At 37.7% G+C, this 26,457-nt stretch overlaps 1 protein-coding gene and 1 pseudogene across 4 annotated transcripts; both read right to left on the bottom strand.

The window, feature by feature from the left end:
- Positions 1-1,204: 1,204 nt before the first annotated feature.
- Positions 1,205-17,330, bottom strand: LOC131700531 (transient receptor potential cation channel subfamily V member 1-like). Of its 4 annotated transcripts, XM_058998339.1 has the most exons (17): positions 15,119-15,517; positions 14,636-14,752; positions 10,941-11,208; positions 10,149-10,318; positions 8,894-9,046; positions 8,291-8,428; positions 7,276-7,574; positions 6,867-7,043; positions 5,867-6,022; positions 5,424-5,519; positions 5,012-5,082; positions 4,514-4,679; positions 4,355-4,421; positions 3,902-4,209; positions 3,438-3,559; positions 2,464-2,579; positions 1,205-2,305 (listed from the first exon to the last, which is right to left on the bottom strand). In XM_058998339.1, exons 3-17 carry the CDS (start codon positions 11,192-11,194, stop codon positions 2,163-2,165), a joined length of 2,436 nt encoding a protein of 811 aa, XP_058854322.1. In that variant the 5' UTR covers positions 11,195-11,208; positions 14,636-14,752; positions 15,119-15,517; the 3' UTR covers positions 1,205-2,162. The 4 variants fall into 4 exon arrangements, with proteins under 4 accessions (XP_058854322.1, XP_058854321.1, XP_058854323.1 ...); XM_058998338.1 differs by lacking the exons at positions 14,636-14,752; positions 15,119-15,517 and adding an exon at positions 17,051-17,330; XM_058998340.1 differs by lacking the exon at positions 14,636-14,752.
- A 1,392-nt stretch (positions 17,331-18,722) lies between these two features.
- LOC117429522 (sedoheptulokinase-like) lies at positions 18,723-26,420 on the bottom strand (annotated as a pseudogene).
- Positions 26,421-26,457: the final 37 nt, after the last annotated feature.

The raw sequence follows: 26,457 nt of genomic DNA, 5'->3' as shown, positions 1-26,457 counted from the left end.
TTTTATAATGCTTTTCCATTATCTTAATTTCCACTCTGTCCCTGATCATTTTGCACCTTTGTACTTTTTATTTCTTACTCATTTTCTTCACTTTTAAAATCTGAAGGATGTTTATCTGCAGCAGCCTACGGTTTACCAAAAAAGCTAATCAAAGCTGCATTTTTTGTGGTGTTTTATAAACCAGTTCTAATATTTTAACCGTATCCCTGCTGTTGAAATGATCAGCTTAAAGGGCAGACACGTGGAAGGTGTCGTTTACACTGGCCGTTGGATTACTATTGGAATGTATTGCTAACACAGTCTCAATCTTATATTACAAACTTGAAAGTGTGTTTAGTAGCTGGACCTAGAGGAGTTTTCAGAAAACATCTAGCATCAATTCCCTTGATTTAGCTTCTGTACTATTTTCACTACCTGATTGAAATATATATATAATTATAATAATATTTTTTACATTTCACTTGCAAGTTTATGATGTTTGCATCCGCTCCCAGTACTTCTGGGTTCTGTTGCTGCCATATATATCTGCCTTCAGCTGTGTGCTTCTCTGAAGAATATTAAGTGCTGGGACACAGATAAGAGAAAAATTAAAGTAACTATTGCACCTTACAACAGTAAAGGAAATAGTTACAGTAAAAAAAAAAGTTTTCATTTTGAGGTAGGTAATTATATTTTCTTAAAAAATGGTTTGATTTTAAACATTATATGTTTTATGCTTGTATGCAAAAAGCAATACTAATGGAGAATGCATTACTGCTCAATGCTTTCTGGTTAAATCTGTGAAAATGCAGAAGCTGCCACATCTCTAACAGAAATAAATAATAATGCTGGTTAAATTGTTACAATGGAAAAAAAAAATCAATAATGCTGCAGTTTGTTTGGATTTAACATCACTATAGATAATAATAATTTAAAACAATATACAATGGAATGAGCTAAGTGAAATAATAGCAGGGTTGGAAATCTAAAGATGGCTGTATTAAGAACAACTGCTGTTAAAATTAGTAAAACAGTCAAGCGATACACAGCAGCCAGCTCTAACATGATGTAAGCAAGGACAACTTTTCGTTGTTTATTCCCAAGGACATTTCTGGTAGGCAATATTGTTTTAAGCCAAAAAATACAAACTATTATTAAATCAAAGTCTGGTATTTGCTAATATATGTAAGTGTATTCGTATTTAAAGAACTTGACCAGGAGAGGGTGCTGTTTTGCTTTTATTTGGCCATGCCATATGATTTCATGAACATTCTATACATCCAGATATCCTCTATATGAGGTACAGAAGATTAAAAATAAGCTAATAAATAAATAAACAAAGATGTATTCAATCCTATTCATTTTATTTGCATATTATTATATACAGGCAGACATAAACATTTCCTATTTAGATAGAATTACGAGCAGATCAAAGGTTATTTGGTAATTGCGTGCAAATACAATGTTAGTTTTATTATTTATTGCAGGGAAATCATCTGTGTTGAATTTATATAGAATGCCAAAGATGTACCTCAACCTAACTGGATTCGAATGGTAAGTAAAAATGTCACATACTGTCCTTTTACATACAACACTGAGTGGATGTGAACCGGAGACCATCCTCTATTTCAAACATGGTAAATACCAGGCTGGCTTTGAGCTTGTCTGAAGTATCCAAAGTGTCTGTATTGAACATTCTTCCATGTTCAAATCAAGTGACAATGTGATTGCACGCTGCTGGTCCCAGCTCTCTGGTGAGTAAGTAGGTGGGGCTGACAGTGGCATTGTCCCATAATATGAATCCCACCACTTGGGATTCTCCAGACTAGCTCAAAGCCAGGTAAAGACAAAGGTAATAAGAACTCAATATTGCAGCAACAGAAACCAGAACTATAAAACAGTAAAACAAAAAAAAATTTAAAGTGGCATTTGAAGCAGAGCTTTGTTCTATTTTTGCACTGATCAAAAACACCTTCTAAAAACTGTTCTCCTGGATCGCCTACATTGGTGCATGGGTCCATTCAGGTCATGCAAAACTTGGTACTTCTAAGTTATTTGACAGTGATTACTGGGTGTGTGTACAGTAGTAGTATAGTGGTACCAAGAAGTGTCTTACGGATGGTGGGGTGCATCAAAACCGGTTGAGACGGTGCAGTTATAACGTGCAGTGGAAACAGTCTCTGCTAGTCTCTTTGCTCGCTCTGTGACGAGGAGGCACGGATGGTTAGCATCTCCTCCTCCTGCTGCTGCTGCTGCTGGTTCCCAGGGGGGCGCTGCTGGTGACTCAGCTGCCTCAACAGTGGAACTATTCTGCGCCAGCTCCGCTCTGAAAGAGAAAATCAAAAAACGTAACATTGAATGTGACTGTGCAGTACTCCCTCCTCAGTTCTGTATCTGAATCGCACATCAGAATGTGATGTTTTAATGAGGTCAGTGAGTGGGATGATAAATCTACAATCAATGCGTTGAGAAGAAATCCGGTACCTCTAGTTCTAAGTGTTGGTTCTGGATAAACGATACTCGGAACAGTCCCCTGTCCAGGATCCTCGTTAATGATGCCCAGATTGCAGTTCCAGCGAGTCCAGTTCACTTCCTCAACTCTAGGCGTTTAAGAAACATGCAGAGGTGAATGAAACCATTTGGAAAGCAAACAGCAATTCTAATATTTACCAGCAGTGTGGAGTAGTGGTTAGGGCTCTGGACTCTTGACCGGAGGGTTGTGGGTTCAGTCCCAGGTGGGGGACAGTGGTGCTGTACCGTTGAGCAAGGTACTTTATCTAGATTGCTCCAGTAAAAACCCAGCTGTATAAATGGGTAATTGTATGTAAAAATAATGTGATATCTTGTAACAATTGTAAGCCGCCCTGGATGAGGGCGTCTGCTAAGAAATAACTAATAATAATAATAATACCAGGCTTTTAGGAAAAAGAAAACTTGACATTACGTATAGGATAGTACTAGTTAAAGAAATGCTAACCACGGCTTTAAAATCCAGTTTCTTGCCTCTTATTAATATTTTTGCTTGTGCGCCTTTTATTGTGCTAAGAATATTTTGGTTCTTTACTTAAAGTTTTTATTTTAACTTTAGTTCAAGATTGCAATTATTTCAAATAAACTGTTGCATCCTGTTACTGTACAGTTGTACAGTCTGATTTATGCTTATTTCATGGTTATTTATAAGTTAAATAAAAATAAGGTTACACCAGTAATTCTATAGGAATACAATAAGATTTTCGAAATGGATTTAGAAGTTCACCTTTTTAAAATCACACAGGTTGAACAACTCATAGAAAGTTGCTGATGGGATAAGAACAAATGGAAAAAGTATACCATCTGATGCCTAAATGCATTACATGTTCTTTGATTTATTTTTATAATTACAACCAATTTTATTTATCAAGCTTTAAAATTGATGTGATTTCTCCAATGCGCTTTTGAAGTGATCAACCTGGAATTACCTGAAACACCTCCTGCTGTCTTCTCCAGCGCTGTGACCAAGCTCCTTTATCACTCCTGACCTCAATTTGGTCTTCAGGCAGTTTGGCAAACTTTTCTCGAGGTTCAAAATTGTGATGGCTCTCTAGATGCAGAAACACATACCGCAAAACCATCAGTATCCATACTTGGAATTCACAAAGCACTCTATTCCCTGATGTCATTTGCGGTGGTCATGCAGAATTGTGGGTTGAAGGATGAAGTTGCTTTACATAATACATTGGTATATGTCTTGACTTTAACCTTTGATATACATAGCATACATATATACATTTGCTTATCATAGGAAAGCAGATAATAAACGTTTTTTTCCCCCATATGAGCAGTGGGTTAAACTAAGTTTACCCTTGACTACACCACTAGTGTGATTGTATTTTAAACATTTGCACATTTTTCAACCCCATTGCAAGAGCCTAATGTTACAAACCTGAAGCTTCCAAATGCTCTTGCTTTCCTTCGAAATCTTATCCACGGTCTCTCCCATCAGTGCGATCAGCATGTTGATCAGGAGAACGTAGGTCAAGATGATGTAACAGATGAGCAGTGAGTAAAAGACTAACTTGAACTTGTACTGTTCTGTGAATTCCAGGTCGCCCATTCCAATGGTAAACTTGAACAGTTCCATGGTGGTGAAATAGATATTGTTGTACGTTTCTCTTTTGCAGTCTTCCTGTTTATTTCCCTCAGTTGCGTTTTGTCCTTTAGGTGGATCGTCTTCAATCAAGGTCACCAAAGCTGCAGGTGAATGCAAGGCAAACATCAGGAACCCTTAACAAATGACTTGAATGCTGACCATTACAGTCGGGAACTCAAAGGGCAGTGTTACTGTATTTAGCAGAATATCTGTGCTTCGGTACAGAAGAACACAAAGAAGAATTACCTGTAGAAAACCCAAAGAGGAACACCATATAGACAAACAGGAAGCGCATAATATCTCTCAGGATCATCTGTGGTAGACAGAAGCATGTGGGATAGGTTCAGTGTTGAGGAGTAACAGATTACACGTAGCTTGATTAACTTTCAAACAGACTTGTATTACCTTCTGTATCATAACGCTGTAGATGCCCATGTGCTGAAACCCTCTGGAGAAGTAAAGCAAGTTGATCCAGGCAAGAGCTTGAGAGAGGACCAGCAGAGCGACGTACTCCTCCATGCCACAGGTATACAGCACGGAGGAGGTGAGGAACATGACTGCCTGCAAAAAACTAGACAACAGGGAGGAATCGGTGACAATGTGACCTTCTGGAAAATAAGAATTCTATGCTTGTCTATATTACTGTACTTGAAACTAAGCTTGACAACCTGGTTTTATGGGGGGGGGGGGGGGTAAACCACGCAGTTTTTTTTGTTTTTTTTTAACTAGGTGTGCAAACTCAGAGAGGTTCTAGGTTTCAGTGCTCCAATATTGAGTTTAATAATATTCTCCATAGCGCTCGCTATCTTGCTGTCACAACAGCCATGGGAATGCTTGCCCCTTGGCCTGTATCTGTGCTTCCTCAGTCCAAAATAGACTAAGTTACAAGGGAAATGTACTTACAAAAGAATATCACAGTAGCCGTCCAGCAATAAACTTTGAAATGTATGACGTTTAATCACAAAGTCTTTAATCTGTAAAAAAAAAATATATATATATATATATATATATATATAATATAAAGGATAAAAAAAACATATTTAACAAAAACGCTGTTCTTATCCATAGACCCTGATCGAATCTGAATACTGTAGTCTCTAAAGACTACCCTTTCAAATAGACATTTCATGTTCTTTGAGCTCTAAGTATTTAGCAGTACTTTCTCAGTCTTGTGAGGGGCTGAAAAATCTTACACAGCTGAAGAAGGGTTTTTGTTAGAAATGTCCTGAAATAAATATTTTTTTAATCATTTAAATATTTTGTGTACATCCCCCAAAACAAGTTTTATACTGTGTGTGTGTGTGCATCAACGTACCCCTTTGAAGAAAAAATAAAGTGCTCCTGCAACGCTTATTAGTTGTCCAGTGAGACGTAATTTTCCATTCACATTGGCCTCGATTTTAAACGGCGGCTGCAATACAAAAAAAAACAGAGCAAGGCAGCTCGGAACAGTTGATACAATAATAATTCATTAAAGCTCTGCGCTAAAACTACTGTAAAAGAAAGTCAAATAGGCAAGCATTTTGTCTTCATCAGTTTGTGGGTCAATGGAAAACAAAAGGTATGACTCATTAACAAATTATGTAAAAATGAATTGAAAAGGCATAGTTTACAAATACAGTACTTGAAATATAACATTTCTGAAGGATTACATTGTATGGGGGAGGGGTACAGATGTTAAGGTGGGGTCTTTCCACCTCCCCACAGTAAATATTAGCACAATATTTCAAAACAAACATATTTCTAAATACATGTTACCTTTCCTTCCAGTCTGTAGTAGGAAACAGTGGTAAATATGACCAGGTACACAAAATAGCAGAAAAAATCAAAGTAAAACATAAAGCCAGCGAATCTGTCCCATTTCTCCTGCAGCAGTTTATTGAGAGGCTCCAGCTGCAATAGCTCATGTCGATTCTGAAACAAAGGATACAAACACAGTGAAACTGGAATCAGAGGCACCTTTACAGCATATAGAGCCGCGAGACCATCGATTTCATCCTCTGAAAAAGAAGGGATCCTCGACTCCGGGGGCATCCACACAAAAACTGAATGTCACGAAGGGGTCGAGTTCATTTTAATTGCTTTTCACGCATCCTGTGCACTTGTTACAGGGGGAAAAGATTCTAGGGGTATCCTGAGGGGAGAATGAGCTGTTCATGCACTGAAGTGCTGTATCTGTGTTCAGTTTGTGAGTAGATTCTCCTGGATGTTTTCAGTGGATTCATTGATCATCTCATCTACAGTACATGCGCTTCTATGTAATGTCCTTGATCATGAACCTGGAATTGGCCATTTGATTCAACACATGTCTGAGGAATATACGGTTAGATAACGGGCAGTAATACCATTTTTACAAGTAGATATTACAAGTAGATTACAAGTAGATATTTGTGTTTTATGTGTTTAGTATTTGTATTAACAATGGCTTATAAAAATGTAAGTCTAGTAAACATAATCATATCAAACAATGCATGGGTTAAGTACTTCCAATTTAATATATCAAGCATTTTTTTCAGTAAAATCTGTGGAAGACTGCGAATTCCATGGGAGCCTGTAAATGCCACAATTTCCGAGGAATTTCATTATAGATTTGGATTAAGTATGGTAAACTACATTATGGCATGTGCCTGGTAAATGTATACAGTATATGGGTATGAATCTACACACAAAAAGACCACCTGCTATAGGCTATAGGAAATCACTTTCCTTCAGGACCAGCGTAACAGGTTTTATATAAAGCAGCAATGCCAGGTCTTACTGGTATTTCACAGCCGTGCGCAATGATTTCCAGCACCGAGTTGTCCTCGTAGGAGTCGATGCTGTTCAAGTCATACAGAGATGAGTGCACTGGTCCATAAGCCCATTCTGTAAACTTCCTGGACAGGTGTCTGCACTCCTTATCGTCAATCTCACGCCTGATAATGTGCCTGAAGATCTGAGAGATGGAGAGATGGCATGTCGTTGAATGAGAAACCGCACTCTTCTCTGTCGCCTGTCGAACCGAAGCTGTACTGTACCTTCCCATTCTTCATGTTTAACGCTACAGTAGATTTTTGGAGGTCGTTTGATCTTACAGTAATAATTTTACCAACGCAATCCTGGTCCCAATTCGTTTGGATAAAGGGTTAACGTGAAGAAGCTCATATGTGTAAAAACTATCAACATACCCCAATCTTTCCGGTCTTTGCTGCAAGCTTTAATGGAGTCAGTCCTTCATTATTGGCAATGTCTTCCAGCCTAAGTTTTGGATGAAGCTTGGCAGCCCGCAACAGAATTGCATCGTACATCATGGTGATGAAGCTGGTGTTCTCTGGAGTATTGTCAGCAATGGTGACCAGCACGTGCAGAACCATATTCCCAATGGAGTCCTGGGCGGTGATGTCGGCTTTTTGATAGGGGTTTACCATCAGGAACGTCACGATGTCGAGCTGGTTAGTACAGGCAGCCAGCGATAAGGGATACTCACCTGTGGCAATGTGCAGATCGTGCAGTCAAGACGCTTTGAAACCCATGAATTCATACATTGAACCGCATTTAGCATAACATACACATAATGGGATATACATGCATAAAAATATCAATGGAATACAATAGTACTTACTATAGATTAGTATGCACTGTAGTATCTCTGTGGTGTACGATATGCACTACAGTATTTTATACTGCAATAATACTAAATGAATGTGGTGTTGTATGCTTTGCTTTCAAAATCCCTTGTCTTTCCTATATGAATGATCCAGGTTTTAATCGGTTTTAACCCATTAACTGCAAGACAGGCTTAGCTCTAGATGGTGGTTTAATATACAACTTTATTTGTGGATCTTAGTAGGGAACCTTGCATAGTGTCAGTTTGCTCTATTTTCAGATATCCAGAAATGAAAACACTTGTGAATTGTGAAAAACATGGGCAGCCAAATTTGCATTGAAATAAATAGTTTCCTAAGTACATTTAATTGTGTATCACCATATATGGTGTTATATTAGCTTCTTTACCATTGTAAAATCTATAAAAGGCTTATGTACAATTCATTATACATTATAGCAATGCAGTTATAATAGTGGGTATCGTAGTATATTCCATAAAATAACATTATGCATATACAAAAGTATGGTTGTATATTAGTAATGTAGTATCTACAGTGTAAATCTCTGTCTTTAAAACTAGAATAGTTTAGAGCTCACCAAAATAAAAGCCATTTCCCTTCTTTTGTTGGAAGAATTCCCCACAGGCCTTGCCTTGGACGTCTGCTCCCTTTGTCACCAGCAGTTCCACATAGAACTTGCTCCTTCTCTCTATAGCAATATGGATTGCTGACTGTCCTGCGTGATTCAGAAGAAACGCACGTTACACCAAGATGCACACCATGTTAACACAAGTATTTACCCTGCTTCAAAATTCAAATTCAACCTGTGTAATCATGCTTTTACTGAGCACCCAAGTGACCCGCATTTCACAGCTCAGAACCACAAATTGAGATTAAAACCTGCAGACCTGCGACAGTCATTGTACAACCCGCAAAATACAACTGATATGTAAGATCAGTGTTTGGGTGGCATTTTGGGACCCATGTTTTATTACTTTCCAGACAGAACCAAGTTTCAGATTGTTTTTAATAATTAAACAGTATAAGTAATGTTAATGCAACCTCGTTTCCATGTGATACAAACTGCTACAAGCCATCTGAGGCAAACTATCTGATACAAAGAACTATCACATCAATACGAGGGTCTGCTATGTACTGTATATTGTAAGAGCACAATGAACATTTCTGAGCTCTATCTTACCTTTGAAATAGCAGTCAGTATATACTGCGTTTACAAGCTTTGGCAAGTCGTCTGTTTTCTCTGCGATATCAAGAAGAACCTTGATGGTATCGTTTTCTCCGTTCTTCAAGGTTAGCAGAGCCTTTAGTAAGCAGGTTTTTCCATTGCTACGATCTAAAATACATTTAATACATTATTAGAACAAACTACAGGTAACAGCATATACAGTAAACAACATCTTCAAACTGTTCAAAACAGACTAAGTATTGAAGGATTTTCTGACATAATCACAGTGCACCCTGAACTGCACCAAAAACAGTGGAGAAGGAAGACACAATAAGCAGTCTTTGGTGTTCTTTCAATGTTTTCAGATTTTGTTTCGGGGGGGTGTTTTATCTGTGTTAATCAATTACAAACTAAAACCAGTAACCCTCTAATAGAGCGAATATTTTCATTTCAAGACCTTGTATAAACTTTTAAATAAAACTGTTGCAAATGCTATATATCATTTGGGGTGCTAGGTTTTGAATGTTACTGATACCTTATCATTTTACAGTTACATTGTTCTTATCTATTTACTGTTTATTAACATGGAATTAAGCTTCAATACATGGGTAATAGCATATCAATAAAATGCAGATGCCATGTAAAAGAAAGCACCAGCAAATTGTTTTACCAAGTACTGTTTAATGGCAATAACAATGGGTAGGAGCCATTTCTAGAATAGTAACACAGCGGTAACATTTTCATTGTTTGACATTCTAATGATATACATGCTAAATTGTGTTACCATCCTTTATAAAGGTTTACCATAGTATTTATGCCATGTTTTTCCCATGGTTAAACAATGCATTTACCATAGTTTGCTATGTTTTTTAAATATGCTTTACCATACTTTTCTGGGCTATGCTTTACTGTGCTTTATTACACTTTGCTATGGTTTCACTGTGCTTCATTACACTTTGCTATGGTTTCACTGTGCTTTATTACACTTTGCTATGGTTTCACTGTGCTTTATTACACTTTGCTATGGTTTCACTGTGCTTTATTACACTTTGCTATAGTTTCACTGTGCTTTATTACGCTTTGCTATGGTTTCACTGTGCTTTATTACACTTTGCTATGGTTTCACTGTGCGTTATTACACTTTACTATGGTAAACCTTTATAAGGCATATCAAGACAGCAGTGTTACTTCCAGCATTGTGTTGTCTTTGATGGTAAGACTCTGGCACAGTATCTCAATGGTGGCACTTAGATATATGAATCTATCCTACCTATGAAGTCTGAATCTGTGAGGTGTTTCTGGTTCTTCTGCAGGTAATCATACAAACCATCCAGTTGGGACACATCTCCAGAGGCAACAGCAGCAAACAATCTCTTCATATCAAACCTGCCATGTGGGTAGCGGTCCTTACTGCTCATATCAGCATCCCCGGAAATCATCCTTTAATTACAAACATACACATTGTGCCATGAGCTCAAAACGGAAACCACTATAATACAACATCCTAAAATGAATACTGGCTCCAGAATGGGTCAGCATAGTGGGAACAAGACACAGCTGTTATTAATGATGGTATTAATTACACAGAAGTGAAGAAACTATATGAAGTACCATAAGTGGAGGCAGTCCAGCTCTGCAAAAAAACTGCTGATATTTTGAAAAGATATCTGCGGTGTGTTCTGCAGAGCAGCTTCCGTGGTTAGTATTAATACTGGCTGATAAAAATGTAAATCAAGTAAACGTAATCATACCAAACTGGGTTAAATGCTTCCAATTTAATACAGCAAGCATTTGGATCAGTAAAATATTTAGAAACTCAAACAATCACATCCCATCACATGACACTTCTTATTGGGTCACATTTTCAAAGCCTTGACGCCATCTTTAATTAACTCCGACTTTTTGAAGGAGACAAAACATCTGTTCTTTAAACCGAACCAAACCGAACAACTCAGTTCTATAGTTCTGTTTATGATAATTATGTATATAAAGAATATCAATGACAAATCTTGAGGTGTTGTAATACATTTGCACACTGCTGTATCTCAAATATTTCTCTTACCGGTCGAAATTGGTGTTAAATCTCACATTCACTGCTGCCGTTTCTTCTTGGCAGACTGTATCCATCGGTGCTTTTCTGCTGTCGGACTCCTTATTCCCAAAGGCGTTTCCCAGGAGCAGGCTTTTGGGTTTGTTCTTGGGGGTTTTGGCCGGCTGGGAGTTCTCATCCTCGCTCAGGTAGTCCTCACTCTCCAGTGTTAATGTGGTCTCTGAGGCGACAGACCGCTCCATGTCTGCACTATCACACCTCTTCATGGTTGGAATTTAAACTTTGGCAATAGAAATCGCAAACAGAATCAGAAATTTACATGTGTTGTATGTGTTGGAGGTGAACAGCAACATCTGTTTGAATACAGCAATTAAAATATATGACTCCAAGGTAGTGTGCTTTATAGCTTAACAAGGAGAGATCCTGAAGGATATTTGTAACCCAAAGACCTGAGACAACGGGTTAAAAAAAAAGTATCTGTAATTTTAAACAAGATCTCTAGTAGCCTTGAAGTGACAAATGATCTAAGCATCAACTCCAGTGCGAAGTTAATGAAAAAACTAAATATTCATGTTTGTGTCATGCCTTTACATGGTGTTTATGGGCTGTACAAGGATCACTCTCCTGCTCACATATGTAACTGAGATGGATTTACCAGTGGGCAGAAGGATGATGGGAAATGTAGTTCTGAGAGGTCCATGCAGGTACATGGGAAGCCATCTTGAGGCAGGGAACGCAATTTAAAAGTTTAAAAACGTGTTCAAAATTAAAAAAAAAAAAAAATACACACACCTTACGTAAACAGTTATAGCAGCACATGGGAACATGTAACACAATAAAATAAAAAGGTCCTTATGTACCCTTTAAAATAAATAAATGACCCTGTGTTTTATCCCTTTTGAAAACCATGTTGTAAATAGAACACAGTGTCTGTTACTATGAATAATCAAAACCACTTCTACCAAATGCGTGTTAATATCAAACAGCAAAATGAACCACATGCTATCAAATACTGTCCACATGACAGTCTGGTATAAAAAGGCTGATACTGTAGTGACTCATTATGTGGCAGGCATATTCTATATAAAGAGGACACTGTCATGGAGGTCTGACCACACAGACCAGATCATGCGCATGAGGGATCATTGTAACAGCCAGTCTTGTGATTTTATAAGAGAACAGTACAACAAAGTAACTATTTATTATATTATAAACAGTGATATTATTTAGTGTCTCACAGTCATGCTCAAGTTTTTACTGAGATCTGAGTTCTGGGAGTGTTAGAAAAGTTAAGCCTTCTGCATTGAGTTTGTATTTACCATTACCAGTGTATATTGCACATTGTCTTTGATGATACCATTAACACTGAGGTACCATTCTACCAATGTCAGCCTCATACTGTTGTAGCTGCCTCTTTGTTCTACCATGTATTAAGAGTTGTTCCTGGCCATTGCAGAGCTGCCATGTTTCCAATTAATGAGGAAAAGCTTTTTGGATCGCAACCTTAAAAAATATTGTACAAGGTTTGTTTGGTCAAAGGCCTAGATTTTCTTCGTTCCTTTGTTGCATTAAAACATGTCCCTTAATTAAAAGAGCAGAAGGAAAAAGGAAGAAGGACATTATTAAACTATTTGAGTACGTTATTTAAACTATCATGACCCAGCAGGATTGAGGCTACAGAAAAGGGGAAGAAGCTCCTGCAGTAGATGACTCACGTCTGAAGCTGCACTGTGTATTTGCCACCACTCGTATGAAAAACCTCTTTTGCAACCACTATGATTCCTCTTTCACAATCTTTTTATATCAGGATTTATTTTAGCATAAAAAACTAACCTTTCCTTTAGCAGAAATACAGAAGCAGAAGAATTAGATGCAAATATCTAGTCTCTTTGGTGACCAGGAAATCCAAGGGCTCACTGTAACTACATCGAATAATTGCAGAATGGACACATGGTTTTACTGTTTTTGTTCCAATCTGACTAAGCAGGCCTTGCCCGCTAGATAACTGAACGTAGTAACTTTATCAAATGTAACATCAACATGAACCATTATCTGTTTATTGTGCATGCAACCTGAAACTGAACAGCTTCCAAACAAAGCCTCTCATTATTTTTTACTAACAGCAATGAACTCACTTAATAGGATGTGGTGGGAAAAATTGTAATATTGTAAGCTTTAACAAAGCACTTAGCATTTAATAATAGCCAACGCTGCGTTTAGATGCAAAACCACAATGATGGTAAAATGCATTTTCTACAGTAACTAAGTAATCCTCCGAGTGATTTTAAAAGGTCTGAAATTACAGGGTCACGTGGGCATTTAAAAACATTCACTAAGATGAGGTTTATAATAATTCTTTTCAGCAGTTTTAGATGATGTTTTTTTTCATGTCGGTACAATGTAGGAAACCTTCGACTGGTCTATTAGTCTGGGTTTGTTTTTAGTGTCTGACAGACCCCTCCCCTGGTCGTGCTTACCCAGACACTATAGTCATAAAGATACTGTAGCTGTGGAACAAGCCTTTCAGCTTAGCTCAAGGGGATATTCCTTTGGTATGTATTATCTTCTAAATCATGGGGCTCAGTTCTCTAATGTGTGTATATCTGGAGTATTATTATAAACAAGGATCATTTAAAAACCCGCTGGCTACAATTATTTCGCTGTATTTTCCCTTTTCAAAGTTCATGTGAAATAACAGACATGGTCAGCAGTTTTTGTGGCTTACTGAAATGAATACCAAAAACTGGCTTCTATTTATCAAAGCTGTTTACTTCAGACTGGCATTTGAACCATTATATATGAAAGGAAAAAAAAACACTGGGGTTGTGGTGTCACCTGACTCCATAGTAACCATCTGTGACCCTACATTAAATAAAATAACATCTCAAAACGGTTTTGGTGTATTTTATTTGTTATAATTTCTGTTTTTGCAGATTGAATTGACAGGGTCTTTTTAGTATTTACCCAAAGTACTGTACTGGAGTCTAGATCAGATTCGACATCCTGAGAACTCCTCAGATTAAATTAACAGCACGGACAGGACTCTCGGTGTACGCTGTGTCGCTATAATTACAATTTAATCAAAGGATAATTCACTTTCAGTAATATGACCTTAGGATAACTGCTATCAAAAATAAATAGTTTCAGTGTCTAGTACTGAAAAACAAATAACATGTGCATTTACAGTATATACATATATGTAAATAAGAGTAGTTTACTGCTGTTTTGTGTAGTAACCTTCCCTGTAGTATTAGAGTGGTCTGCAGTTTTGAGAAGCGCTATCTTTCCTAGACTTTTATACAAGTCTGCAGCATTTGAAGAATGTAATAATAATAATAATAATAATAATAATAATAATAATAATAATAATAATAATAATAATAATAATAATAATAATCACTGTCTCAATGCTCTTTCAGGGTTAGAATAAACAGATTTGCAACTCAGGTTCTCAGTTTCATATCTCCTTTAATCAAGTGCCTGATGTGTTCGTGACAAGACAGTAAACTCAGATAGAGCTGAACGGAAAAAAAGGGATGGTCCGTATAGCCAAGTGATGGAAAATTCTACTGGGAATAAAACAAACAGCATTCCGATCGAATACATATCAATTGTCTAAAACTGTCGCAGTGTGACAGTATTATATATATTTTATCATAATTTTTGCAATTAAAAAAACATGCTTATTTAAATAGAAAACTACTTACATTAAAATCTAGGCACTGGTCCAATCATTTGATATGCATTATCCATATAGATCACATAGGAGATCCAATGCAGTCAGCGTGTCCATGCGTAGAATATAAAGAGTAACAATCCATTCCCTGGACCACAGCGAAATGGAAGTGATAAGAGAAGGATCCGTACAGGCAGCCTGGTGAGGGATGCTGTGAGCTAACCTGGGTTTGTCTTTATTCTGAGGATAGCCACTCTAAAGGGCAAGGACTTCCATAATTCAATGAGAGAGAGAGAGGAGGAGGCATGCGATTCCTCCCCAGAGTATATCAGAGCACATTAGCTGAGTCTTGGGTCTGGTTAATATCAGCTTGTAAAGGAAGCCTCCTTCTGTAATTTCATATTGGGGAAGTCCTACAAACTAGCAATTCCTTTTAGTGTTTATTTGTGACCCATATTAGCTGTATAGTTGTAGATATTTTTTCAACAATATTTTTTTTAAGTAACTGACTTACCCATGTATGCTGTCTTGTCGAATCCTCTTTTCTTACCCCTGTAGTTATTTCAAACCATGTGTCTCTCTCACACTAACTTCTGCTTAAGTCCTTTTTTTTAAACAACGCCTAACGTGTTCCTCTGTCGTTGTTCTTTACCATGCATGTGACTCACAAACACAAAGCAAAACTCATGAGTGGTTTATGTACCCGAGGCGAGGCTGGCTTTTGAGACACAAGCAATAAAACCTCATTTAGGTAAAGCATATATCTCCTATGGTTTCCTGACCACGATATGTATTAATAAACTAATGATACTTTCAGTTAGCTCTGGGTCTTAGTCAAGCTGCTAAATGACTACACTTGAGTGCTTATTTTGAAAGGCTAGCATTGTTGCTTCATGATAGCTACTGTCTTTTGTATAAAGCTGTATCACGAATTATAAATGATAAATAACAAAGTATACATCTAGTTCTAAAGATGTTTAAAAAAGATTATTGTTAATAGCAATTCAGTGTCATAAAAACATGTAAGTAATGTATTATAAGAACCCTTTTCCCCTCAGGAGAAAATAAACATTTAACCGCTAACTTAATGGATGCAGTTATATATAACAATGATGCCACTCACAATGCAGTGACATCACCATAATTCAATGACATCACTGCACCATAAAAATGACATAATCACAATGCACTGACATCATTGCTTGTTATACCTCATAACCCAGTACTTCCACAATATTCACACCCAATCTATACCTGGAAACCCCTGATCTGATTTAGATTAAATTACAGTCTGCTTGGTCTGCACTTGTAATGTAGTGCTATCCCACACTCTGTGGATACAGGTCATAGTGACTGACCTACTTTTTCATGGTGCTATTGATGCAGGTGATGTGTTACTGATATTCTGGACGGAATTATATAACTAGCTGCGTGTCATTAAACTATATCGTAAAAAACGGTTACCTGCAATTAATCCATATTAAATCCAGTGCCATTAAAAAGCAGACTTTGATGTTGGCAGTGCTTCAATAAGCAGCACTGTGCTGTACATCAGATCTGCTTTCCAAGAAATGCTGTCCCACGGGACCTTAACACAATCCATTTGAGATCATGTTAATCAACCCGCTGTCTGTGCTAGTGGTCCCTGTCTCCCTGCAGGTGGGCATATACATATGTGCACTGGGATTGTGTTCATCCACATACAATACATACGATCACTCGTGCTTCATTATTCATGGGAAGCAAATATTTTTACTGTAAGTTTAACTGCTCTCAGACGAATTCGCTCTTAAATGTAATTATTTACTGGATTTTTTTTGCTCTTATTTTAATCTTATTTGCTACTGATTTTACTGTACTTTATAACTGCTGTTATCTATAATGTGATATTTTGTAATGTGATAATGTGTAATGTGATATTTTGCAATGTGGTACTTTGTATTGTGGTATTTTGTAACAACTGTAAGTCACCCTGGATAAGGATAAAATAATAATAATAATAATAATAATAATAATAATAATAATAATAATAATAATAATAATAATAATAATAATGATGATGAAATGACAGTGAGTATATGAGGACGATAAAATCCCAGTGTAGCCTGAACTGAAAACCCAAACAAAGTTACAAACAATAACCAATTAATTTTAGGCAACTGGTTGAATAGTTTTTGGAGTCACAGTTTATGCAAATCATTGTGTAGGTTTATCTCCACCTGCCTGCCCTAGAATAGAAGTTCTTTTTTATTGAGACTCAAAGCTGGTATCATCTGAACATCTATTTCTAATTATTTTGATATATTTCTGTCTCTCCTTTACTTTATTACTGTACAGTGTAATAGACACAGAATGTTAAATCACAGACATGCTAACGAATTCGTACCATGATACTAGATTAGCAACTTTGCATTTACAGTATGAAGTTGGGAATAAAAATCCTTACCGTTTTTTCTAGAGGTTCGCACAGAGGTTTTCTCTTCCTAACACCTGCAGTACTTTACGGTACCCACACACAAAAGCACCTTTCCCTTCTGAAGAAGACGAAAAGAAAGCTGTAAAATAGTTTTGATCAGTTCTTCTTTACAAAAACTACAACGCGCTTAATGCGTTTGTACCATGTGCATAAAAAAAAAACTTTTTGTTTTTTGTGTTTATCTTTTTAGATTTGAATTGCTGCATGTTTTATCTTGTTGTCTTGTTAACAGTTCTCTTGCAATGTGTGGGCACCGTAGGCATTATAAAAATAGATGCACAGGATATCCACGCACAGGATGTGATCTCAAAATGATACTGCAAAATCTACAGAAGCAGTTTAGGGTCTTTAACCCAACAGCAAAATGTTCTATTTCTTTATGTTACTGTACCATTAAGTAATTAAAATACCAGGTTTGTTCCTATTTTGAATATTTAAACGGTATATAGTTATGCCACTGTTTAAATCAATGGAATACAGTGTGCTACCTGAAAGCAGGATTTGAAAGATTAAAATCTATCCTTTTAATCATTCCTGTGCTTCACAATATTAAATCACTTTATTATCGATGTAAATATTTTTCATGGATCTCCAATATTATCCAACAAAATCCTTCTTTACCAAGTAAACTCATTTCTTTTAGCATTTCATTTTAATTTCATCAGATATTTCATCAGATTAATTTGCATAAATTATACAATATGGGTATCACTTTAAGTTATGTTTATAACAAATGTATTGCATAGTAATTACTTGGTAATAACTACAGCTAAATGTGAATGAGTTATTAATACATTTTCACATTCATATAACTTTATACGGGACTTTAAATGCTTCTCTGCAGCATAACCGGAAATATACAAAAGGTTTTTCTCTTCTTCAAAAATCTGTTCACCACTTCCTTTTTGAGACCACACCCAAGTGTGATATTTATACAAGAGAACCTCAGTACAGCTTCCCCCTTTACTTACTGCCAACTGCAGGCTGTTTTCTGTCATTAACATTTCACATTTATATAAAATCATTAGAAATCCATCTGTTGTGGGAGACTGCATTAACAATGCCTTTGCCATGTGATGCATTATAAATCCAGGCAAATCAAATCAAACACAGCCAAGTTATGTTTGAAACAGATTACAGTTTCTATTATATAGACAGCGCAGTTGTTTGAAAGCTTTATAGGAGATCAGGCTAGAGTCAAGGTTTTTACACTGAACTGAAATGTAGTGCCTATGAGTCTATGGTGAAAACATTGCCGCTTTACACATTTATTATTATCAGTATACCAGAAAGCACCATGTTGCTTACATTTCTGTTTTGTTTCCCTTAGCAACAGCTGAGTTTGCAAACACCCATTCAGTGTTTCCTGTTGCTGCAGTCAGTATCAGGAGCATGCCTACATGGGTTACAGAGTTGAGAAGGCTTCAAGGAGGAAACTGCAGCTGAAACTACCTGTATGAAATATAAACAAGCTGCACAAGCAACAGGGTCTGTGCTTTCTGATAAAGTGGAGTGCATATACATGTACAGTAGGCTCTGGCTAAGAGGACACTCCTTGGGAAGCAAACAAAGTGTTCTCTTAGCCAAAGTGTCTGAGACGGAGCTGACCACCAAACACAATATGCCAAGGACAATCACAATATGAATCAATAAATACAAATGTGTTTATTACTTATGTCATGACGCACGTGCATCAACAGAATAAGAGAAAAGCAATAGGCAAGCTTAAGTTAATAAACTATAATAATAAACTAAGTGACAAACATGCAGCAGCGGCTCTAACAGTAATCATGAATACGAGAATGAATTATAACACAATGATTAACAACACAGCACCGCCCTACACACACGTTAAAAAATGCAGCAGCAGCTCTAAGTTACTCTCGCGATGATCAGATTAAATAAACCATTTGAATTTGAGTTTGATGATGAAGAGTTATCAGGTTACAAAACAGTACTGTATCAGCTGTGAATCGGTGAGCAAGGAATCGCTATCGGTGCCAAAAAGGTGTTCTTTTAAACGAAGTTCCTGTTCCTTTAGGTGGAGCATTTACAATGGGAAAAATCATTTTCACCTCAAGGGTGTTCCCTAAACCGAAGTGTACTCTTAGGAGGTGACAGATGAGAATAATGCAAATGTATAATGAAAAATAAGTTTGTTCCTAAATGTGATTGATAAAATAAGGAAGTCACCTTTACGCCACTCCTAATGTCAGCTTGCTAGTGCAATCTCTGGGGAAAAAAAACAAACAAACAACAACTTCACTGAACACAGCAGACCAGTTAACCAGTCCTGAGTATGCTCCTATAGCATTTCTGTATAGCTGTTTGAATAAGACACTCAAACTAGATCAATAGTTATTAGGATATTAATAGATATTAAGATCCTGAATGTGGCCCCTGTAAATGAAATCCTAAAAGGGTTCTGTTGATGCAGAATTGTGTATGGGAAAACACAAACTAGACCACAGGATTACATCATGCTACAATCAATCAGCTACACTCTCCCCTTGTTACTGGCAATGAGAGGAAGGGATGCCATTACATTGATGAGTCACAGCCATCTGCCTTAAGGAAGCAACTGTTTGATTTACGTTGAATTACAGAAACTCAGAGAGACATTTCTGCACAGCTCAAACAAAAGGACAAACCAAGGTTAATGGAATTACAAATCCACTGTTGAAGCTGTTGTTTTGAATAATCTCTTGATCCAGTATGGGTTACCATGGTCTTACTACCTGGAATTTCTGTTAATGCCACATGCCTTATATACAGAATGCAAATGCTTATCTTAAGAGTTCCAAATAATAGGCGTTGTCTGCAACACGTTCCTAGCTATCCAACGGTTACAGTCCTAAAGAGTTTCTAACCCTGATCATATGTCAAACATGCACAGACACTGAATTGCTATTAACTGACAGAGCAATACAGGGATGTAAAAAAGACTCCCATGCATAGCAGTTTGATCCATTCCTGGGTTTTACGATGAGCCTAATAAGAGACAACTGAGCTTGTTACAGTGTGGCTAATCAAGCTTTTTATTAAAACTTGGCATGAATGGGTGAAACTGCTATGAAAAAAATGTTGTATGTTTACTGTTAGATTGAGTTTTTCTCTTTTTGCAGATCTTTGGAGAACCGTCAGTCGAAAATAAACAATGCAAGTTACAATGAACATGTATTATTAAAAGGATCTGATTGCACAGCTCGGATGTCAATCTGTCTCTCTGCAATCTCTTTGGCTCCAGGGATTTCTGCTGCTTCCCTAAAGGCGAATGGGAATTGAAGTTTTCCACCTGGAATTGTATGCAATAGCAAAGTGTAGTAAAGCACAGCCAAGCATGGCAAAACACAGGTATGGTAAAGCACTATACAGGCATTGTTAATTAGCCATGCATACTGTAGATAAGGCGTTAGAAAGGAGGGGGATGGTAGATTAGATTTAATAACAGTCTGCAACTTTGTCCAGTTCAGAATTTTATTGGCCATTCAATTTCTTCATAAAATAATTACATGTATAAAAATAAATTAATAATTATAAGAAGGGATATTATTTAACATATTGCTTTTTGTAAATGTCTGTATTCACTGGTGAAATAACACACTATATTCTTTATCAAGGTGTTTCTGAAGTTCCAGAATAGAAATATAGGTCCACTTTCCAGGGCACAGAATTGGCTGGGGAGGTTCAGACCGGGTAATTTATGTTCAGCAAAGCAGCATTGTGAATACTGATGATGCACTAGCAGCAAAGACTAAGAGAAAGCGGCGGGCTGAGAACAGAAGTTTCTTCCCTCTGCGGTTCCTCAATCACCTCCATGCCACTGTCATCCAACCCAGGCGAATTCCACCACATTTTCTCAATTCAAACAGTCTGAAACGCTTTGTATAATTCTGATCTAGGTGTGAGAGCTCATGCGATTACATATGATCAACATACGATTATATACAATGATTCTACATAGTGGATGCAGTGTCATCTGTTGAAGAACTGCCTCATTAAAGCATTCACTGTAGATGCTTATAATCTTCAGATGGATTAAATCAAAAACTTGCCCATGGTATTTCCCTGTTCTATGGTGATGTACTGATTAACTCATATCTTACACTCATCAGATCCTGTCACTGAGTATCATCGCAACACCCACTGCTGAATCAAAATCCTTCCCGTACACCACAGGAAGTGGGAATGCTTTCTCCACTTCCTGTTTCAGAACCTCGTTTCTGGACAGCGCATTCCCGCTTCCCATGATCCTCTGCACGCCCGATTCCTGCAGTCTGCACGGCGGCAGCATGGACAGCAGGTTCTGAACGATGCCGCGGCAGAGCGCCCGGGTCATGTGACCGAGCGAGACGTTGGCAGCAGAGATGCTGGACGCTGATCCCAGGTGATCGGGGGCGTGTCTTTCACCAAAGATGGTTGGGGATATTAGGAGGTCGGTGCTGTGTTGATTTAGGGCAGCTTGGATTGATTGGGTGTAGATACTGGAACTGTTGATATCCAAGCCTAAAAACACGGGGAAAGCAAACAGACACACTTTGTTGAAATGTAGAATATTAGATATCACAGCAGAACATTTTTATAATTTGGTTGAATTTGAAAATAATGTTTAATAGTTTACATTGTTTAAGCTTCTGTGCACTCCAGTTTATTTACATTCCCCAAAGGTCATTTTAGGAATAGTGACACAAACCTACGTGTCTATCTGTGAGCTACATAGGCATGCTCCAGTACTGATAGCTGGAGAGTTTTGTTTTGCAAATTCAATGCAATATATTCTTAAACATTTACAATAAATAGATACATAACCATTTAGGACAACATACCTTTAATATACTGTTATAAAAATGCAGTGTAACAATTGTGCTGGTTCCAAACACCAAGCACAGTATGCAGTCAATTGATCTAAATAATGGTCTATCTATATATACTGTTTTCATGATTAATAAAGGGTACGGAGATTACCATCTAACAGTTAATGCTACACTCTATAGTTTATGTCCGTCTGTTAAAATATAAAAACTCAGTTTCATATTTTATTGAGTTAAATTAACATGAATCTAGTTATTCATCTATTTGTATCCAGCTGCTAAAACTAGTAAGAGCTTAAAGTCAAAAACAGGTTACCTAATTCTCTTATCCATTCTGTGAGCATCCCAACAAACGTTGCCAGCACGTTGCCCCCGTTGAGCGACGCAGCTACCGCCAGATAACAGCCGTCGAAGTACGGGAAATAAGAGAGAGGGGAGGAGGGGTCAGGCCTCTGTGGAGGCTGGAAGGCAGGGGGCAGGGCAAAGGTCAGCTGGGCAGAGGTGCTGATATTGAGAACTAAGAACAAACAAAACAGCAATCAGATTCTCAAATCAGTAGTGCTGTAACACACTGACTAGTGAGTGGGTTTAAATGGAGAAAAAAGTACAGAAATTGAACTGCGGTTAAAATCATATTAAATATTTTCCACTTGTGTCCTATTTCTTTTTTAATTGCAGTTAAATAACAGTTTCAACATTTATTTCGGTAGCTTCTTGCTAAGAAATATACCAAAGTATTGAAAACTTTAAGGTGTTACCTACACTTGCTAAAACCTTGTAACAATTTAGCAATGTGTCAGGAATCTGTTTTTAGGTCTGAAAAAATAATATTTCACCCCACCTTACACTGCTAAAGTCATGATAATTACATGTCAAAGAAAACTAACCAAGGAACCTCTGAGGATGACTGACTGTGTCTTCACATAGAGATCAATCAGTCTGCCTGGGTGGGGAGCCTTGAACTAAGCATCATAATTCAGCATTTACTGCCACCTGCTGCTCAATATCTATAAAAATATGACACCGTTTTTGACATTAGGATATAATTTTGGCCAAAACTGCTTCATGTTTTACCCGCGTCAGTCTTCTCCACCATGCAGGAATAGACTGAACACTGACAATCCCCCAGTGCCACTCCCACTGGCGTGTGTACCGGGACGCCGTGCCACTCTGAAGAGGTCTCCCCTGCAATACTGCCGGACTCCACTACCCTCGGGAGCAGCCGCACAGGGAAGCCAGCCTTCCTTAAACTGGAGCACACCAATGACAACTTTTTACCAGATAACAGTGTTGCACAGATACTCCATTATAGGGATTCAGCTTTTCAATCAGGCAAGGGGCATTGGTGTTGATTGGGCTCAATTACCATGCCAAGTGGAACGAGTGAAGAAACAGCTGCTTGGGTTTGTCTTGACTGCTGCTTTTCTGAGACTCTGGAGAACAGTGAACCACACAAACCCAAGCAGCTGTTTCTTCATTCTGAATCTGGAGCGCGATAATAACAGCTTGGCAGGCTTTTACTAGACAGTAGTGCCGCGTGAACCGATTATTCGGATTTAGCTCTTCAATCAGGTGAAGGAAGTAAAACATCTCAGCTGCTTCTCAAATGTTTGTATTATACTCATGTGCTCTTGTAAAGTGGTGTAATCATAGTTATGGCATGTTATCTATTTTTGGAAACCCCCTGAAACAAGCAGCAACAAATGTAATGTAACATAAGCCACTTACATTTCCTCATTCCATTCGATAGCCTTTGTGTTGAAGTATCCCTAGCTGGCAGCATTTTGGACAGACATCATGGGTCTTTCCTGGCCACACAGCATAGTGACCACATAGTCTTGTATGGTCCCTGCTGCAGTAAAGGGGGTCAGAAAATCAGGCCTGCATTGAAACGAGAAACGCAATTGACAGATTAGTCAAAAGGTACAGTTGTCTTTCTCGCTGCCTTTAAATCACGTTGCACAAAATGAGCTCACATAGCCACATTAAAGGGGAATGTCATATCAACTTTAATAGTTTGGGAACATGAAGTCAAATTGATAGTGTGAAAAACAGCCATATCATTTATATGTCCTGTTAAAATGATGTGGCAGGAAAAGAGTAACGGAACGTTTTTGAAAGAACGACACAATGCTCTACAAGCAGTCAGATACTCAATATACAGTACAGTGTGAAGGTGGTTGTACCTGTGTTTGAGGTACCAGAAAACAGTGGTACAGCCAAAGCCAGTGGCCAGACTGAGGTGGGAGTCAGGTAGAGGCAGAGAAGACAGAAACTCTCTGGTGCAGCGGCCATCTTGCCATGTTATCAGAGGGCTGACATCTATTGGCTGGAACATGTGACATTCTCCAGTCCTCAGCCAATCACAGCCTGAAATACAATTAAACAGGTTGTATTAAAGGAAGCGTGTCCATTTGTACCTAGCAGTACCTAGCATCACTATCGTTTAGATTAGCCTTTACTCAAAGCAAAACCAAAAACATCAAGAACACACTTTAAAAAATATATTAAATCCATCATCTGACCTGCCATATTCTTTTTAATTCCCTGTATTTTAATAGTGAATTTTTCCTGAGTTAATGACAATAGGGTACTGATGCCATTGCAACATCTAGTCTCAGAACCCCCCCTCTCCCCGATTTCTGATTGCTAGTGATTTCAAATCCAAAACGTCTACCTTTTCCTGCTTTCCAAAACACCACCCCATGCATTTGTCCAGAGACACCTATCCTGATGACTCCTTGGAGTCTGTATTTCGGTAAGGCAGCAATGCACTCATTCAGAGCGTCAACTATCCTCCCAGCATCTTGCTCCTTAGCCTAAATTAGCAATTATAAAGACAAGAGAAAGCAGACATTACTGGAAAGTCTAAGACTTGTTTTTTTCAATGTCCAACCACCCAATCTGGCTCAATTTTCACTGTAACAAACATCTACCATTTTCCCAGAATGGCCCATCTGTTCTCCTTAACCACTGCCCACTAAGATGACTGTGCACATGGTATAATTGTGGCATATTTCTTTGCATTGCCAGTCCTTCACGAACCTGTATTCCAGTGTCACTGCTGATGTCTGCTTTCGTCTGTCTGGTCTGGCTGTCGGTCAGTCTGTTGGTTTTGGTTTCCAGGAGCACAGCCTTTACTGAGGTGGTTCCCAGATCTATACCCAGTACATACTGGCCTGACGCTGAGCCCTGGGCCATTATCTCCTCTCTGGGGAAACAGACCAATACAACAAAAACAGGATTCAGCGCCCACACATTCAGGCAACTGAAGTGAATAGGGTTGTGGATAATACTTCCCTGGAAAGCATGCTTTAGTCGAAAAAGCCTGTCAGCTACACAATCTAGGGATGGAAATAAGACTCCTATTGCATAGCAGTTTCACCCATTCAGGGTTTTACTATGAACTTCATTAACCACAATGTATAGGTAGAGTAACAAGCTCAGGTGTGTCTTACTAAACATGGCAAAACCAGGAATGGAACAAACTGCTATGGAATGAGAGTCTTGTTTAAATAGTCTTTCTTTCATATAATATGCACAAATTAGCCTGATATAGAAACTGAACGTTATTTTCCAGTATTAAAGTTTAGAATTCACCACTTGGTTGTCTACATAAGATAAACTATTGTGCATTATTATGTGCTGAACTGTAACTGTCAGTTTAACATGCAGGTATAGTACAGAGTCAAGGACCTGGTCCAAATAAAACGAATGTATTTTTAAGGTGTTCATTTGTGTTTTGTATGCTGCAATAGTTGGCAGTGCCAGACACTGTCATTGTGCGTATTTGAATTCAAATAACCACGGCTAACCTGTATATGTTAGACAAATTTAGGCCAAATTTTAATGCAGTGCTTTAAATTAAAACTATATACAGTATGCTTCATTAGTTCGGGTTTGTTTTGTCCATAGACATTTTACTGTTAAACTTATAGCCGCGCTATTCCACAAAGTGTTATTAACGACTGTGCCCAATTTTTAAACATGTAGTATTTTATTCAGGATCATTCAGCATTCGAATTTTGCTTTACATGGAAAATGCTTTAATTTGTGCAAGAACACAAGGTTTCCAGGAAGTTAAGCTTTCAAAATGAAAGGATATAATAATTGCACAAGAGAATGGCACTACCGCTGAAGCTTCTGCAATATTCGGCTCGAGGTGCACTGGCAGGACGCCCACGACAATGACTTAGAACAAGTGCTGATGTGCAAGTTTTTAATATTTCTTTACATTTAATATAGGCTACTAGTAATCGATTTTGAACTGAAAGAAACAATATATAACGAACTGAAATCAGATAGTTCATATTTAATGACAAAAGACTAATAAAATAAATACAGGTTGTAATAAATGAATATTATGTATTAAGATAAAACTCACATTCTTCAGCTGTGACACCGGGGGGAAAAACAAAGCTTGGCCTGAAAGGCCACCGTATCATGGTAAAAGGTTAGTATTCGAACACTTTACAAAAGTATTTGTTTACACGGAGGGAAAACATAATTTAAATTAAATATATTTTTAAAGTAAAGTGATGATTACTAATACTTAAACAAATTAAA

The sequence above is a fragment of the Acipenser ruthenus genome, chromosome 24 (assembly GCF_902713425.1).
Source record: "Acipenser ruthenus chromosome 24, fAciRut3.2 maternal haplotype, whole genome shotgun sequence".
Lineage (NCBI taxonomy): Eukaryota > Metazoa > Chordata > Actinopteri > Acipenseriformes > Acipenseridae > Acipenser > Acipenser ruthenus.
Note: the sequence above shows the minus strand (reverse complement) of the source record. Positions and strands in the feature narration are given on the sequence as shown.

Excerpts from the sequence above, each read along its gene's own strand:
- LOC131700531 (XM_058998338.1), bottom strand. The coding sequence starts at position 11,194 with ATGAAGAGGTGTGATAGTGCAGACATGGAGCGGTCTGTCGCCTCAGAG. Across the intron at positions 7,044-7,275 it reads CAAAGACCGGAAAGATTGGG|ATCTTCAGGCACATTATCAG; the intron begins GTATGTTGATAG and ends TCCATCTCTCAG. Across the intron at positions 2,306-2,463 it reads ACCAACACTTAGAACTAGAG|AGCGGAGCTGGCGCAGAATA; the intron begins GTACCGGATTTC and ends TTTCTCTTTCAG.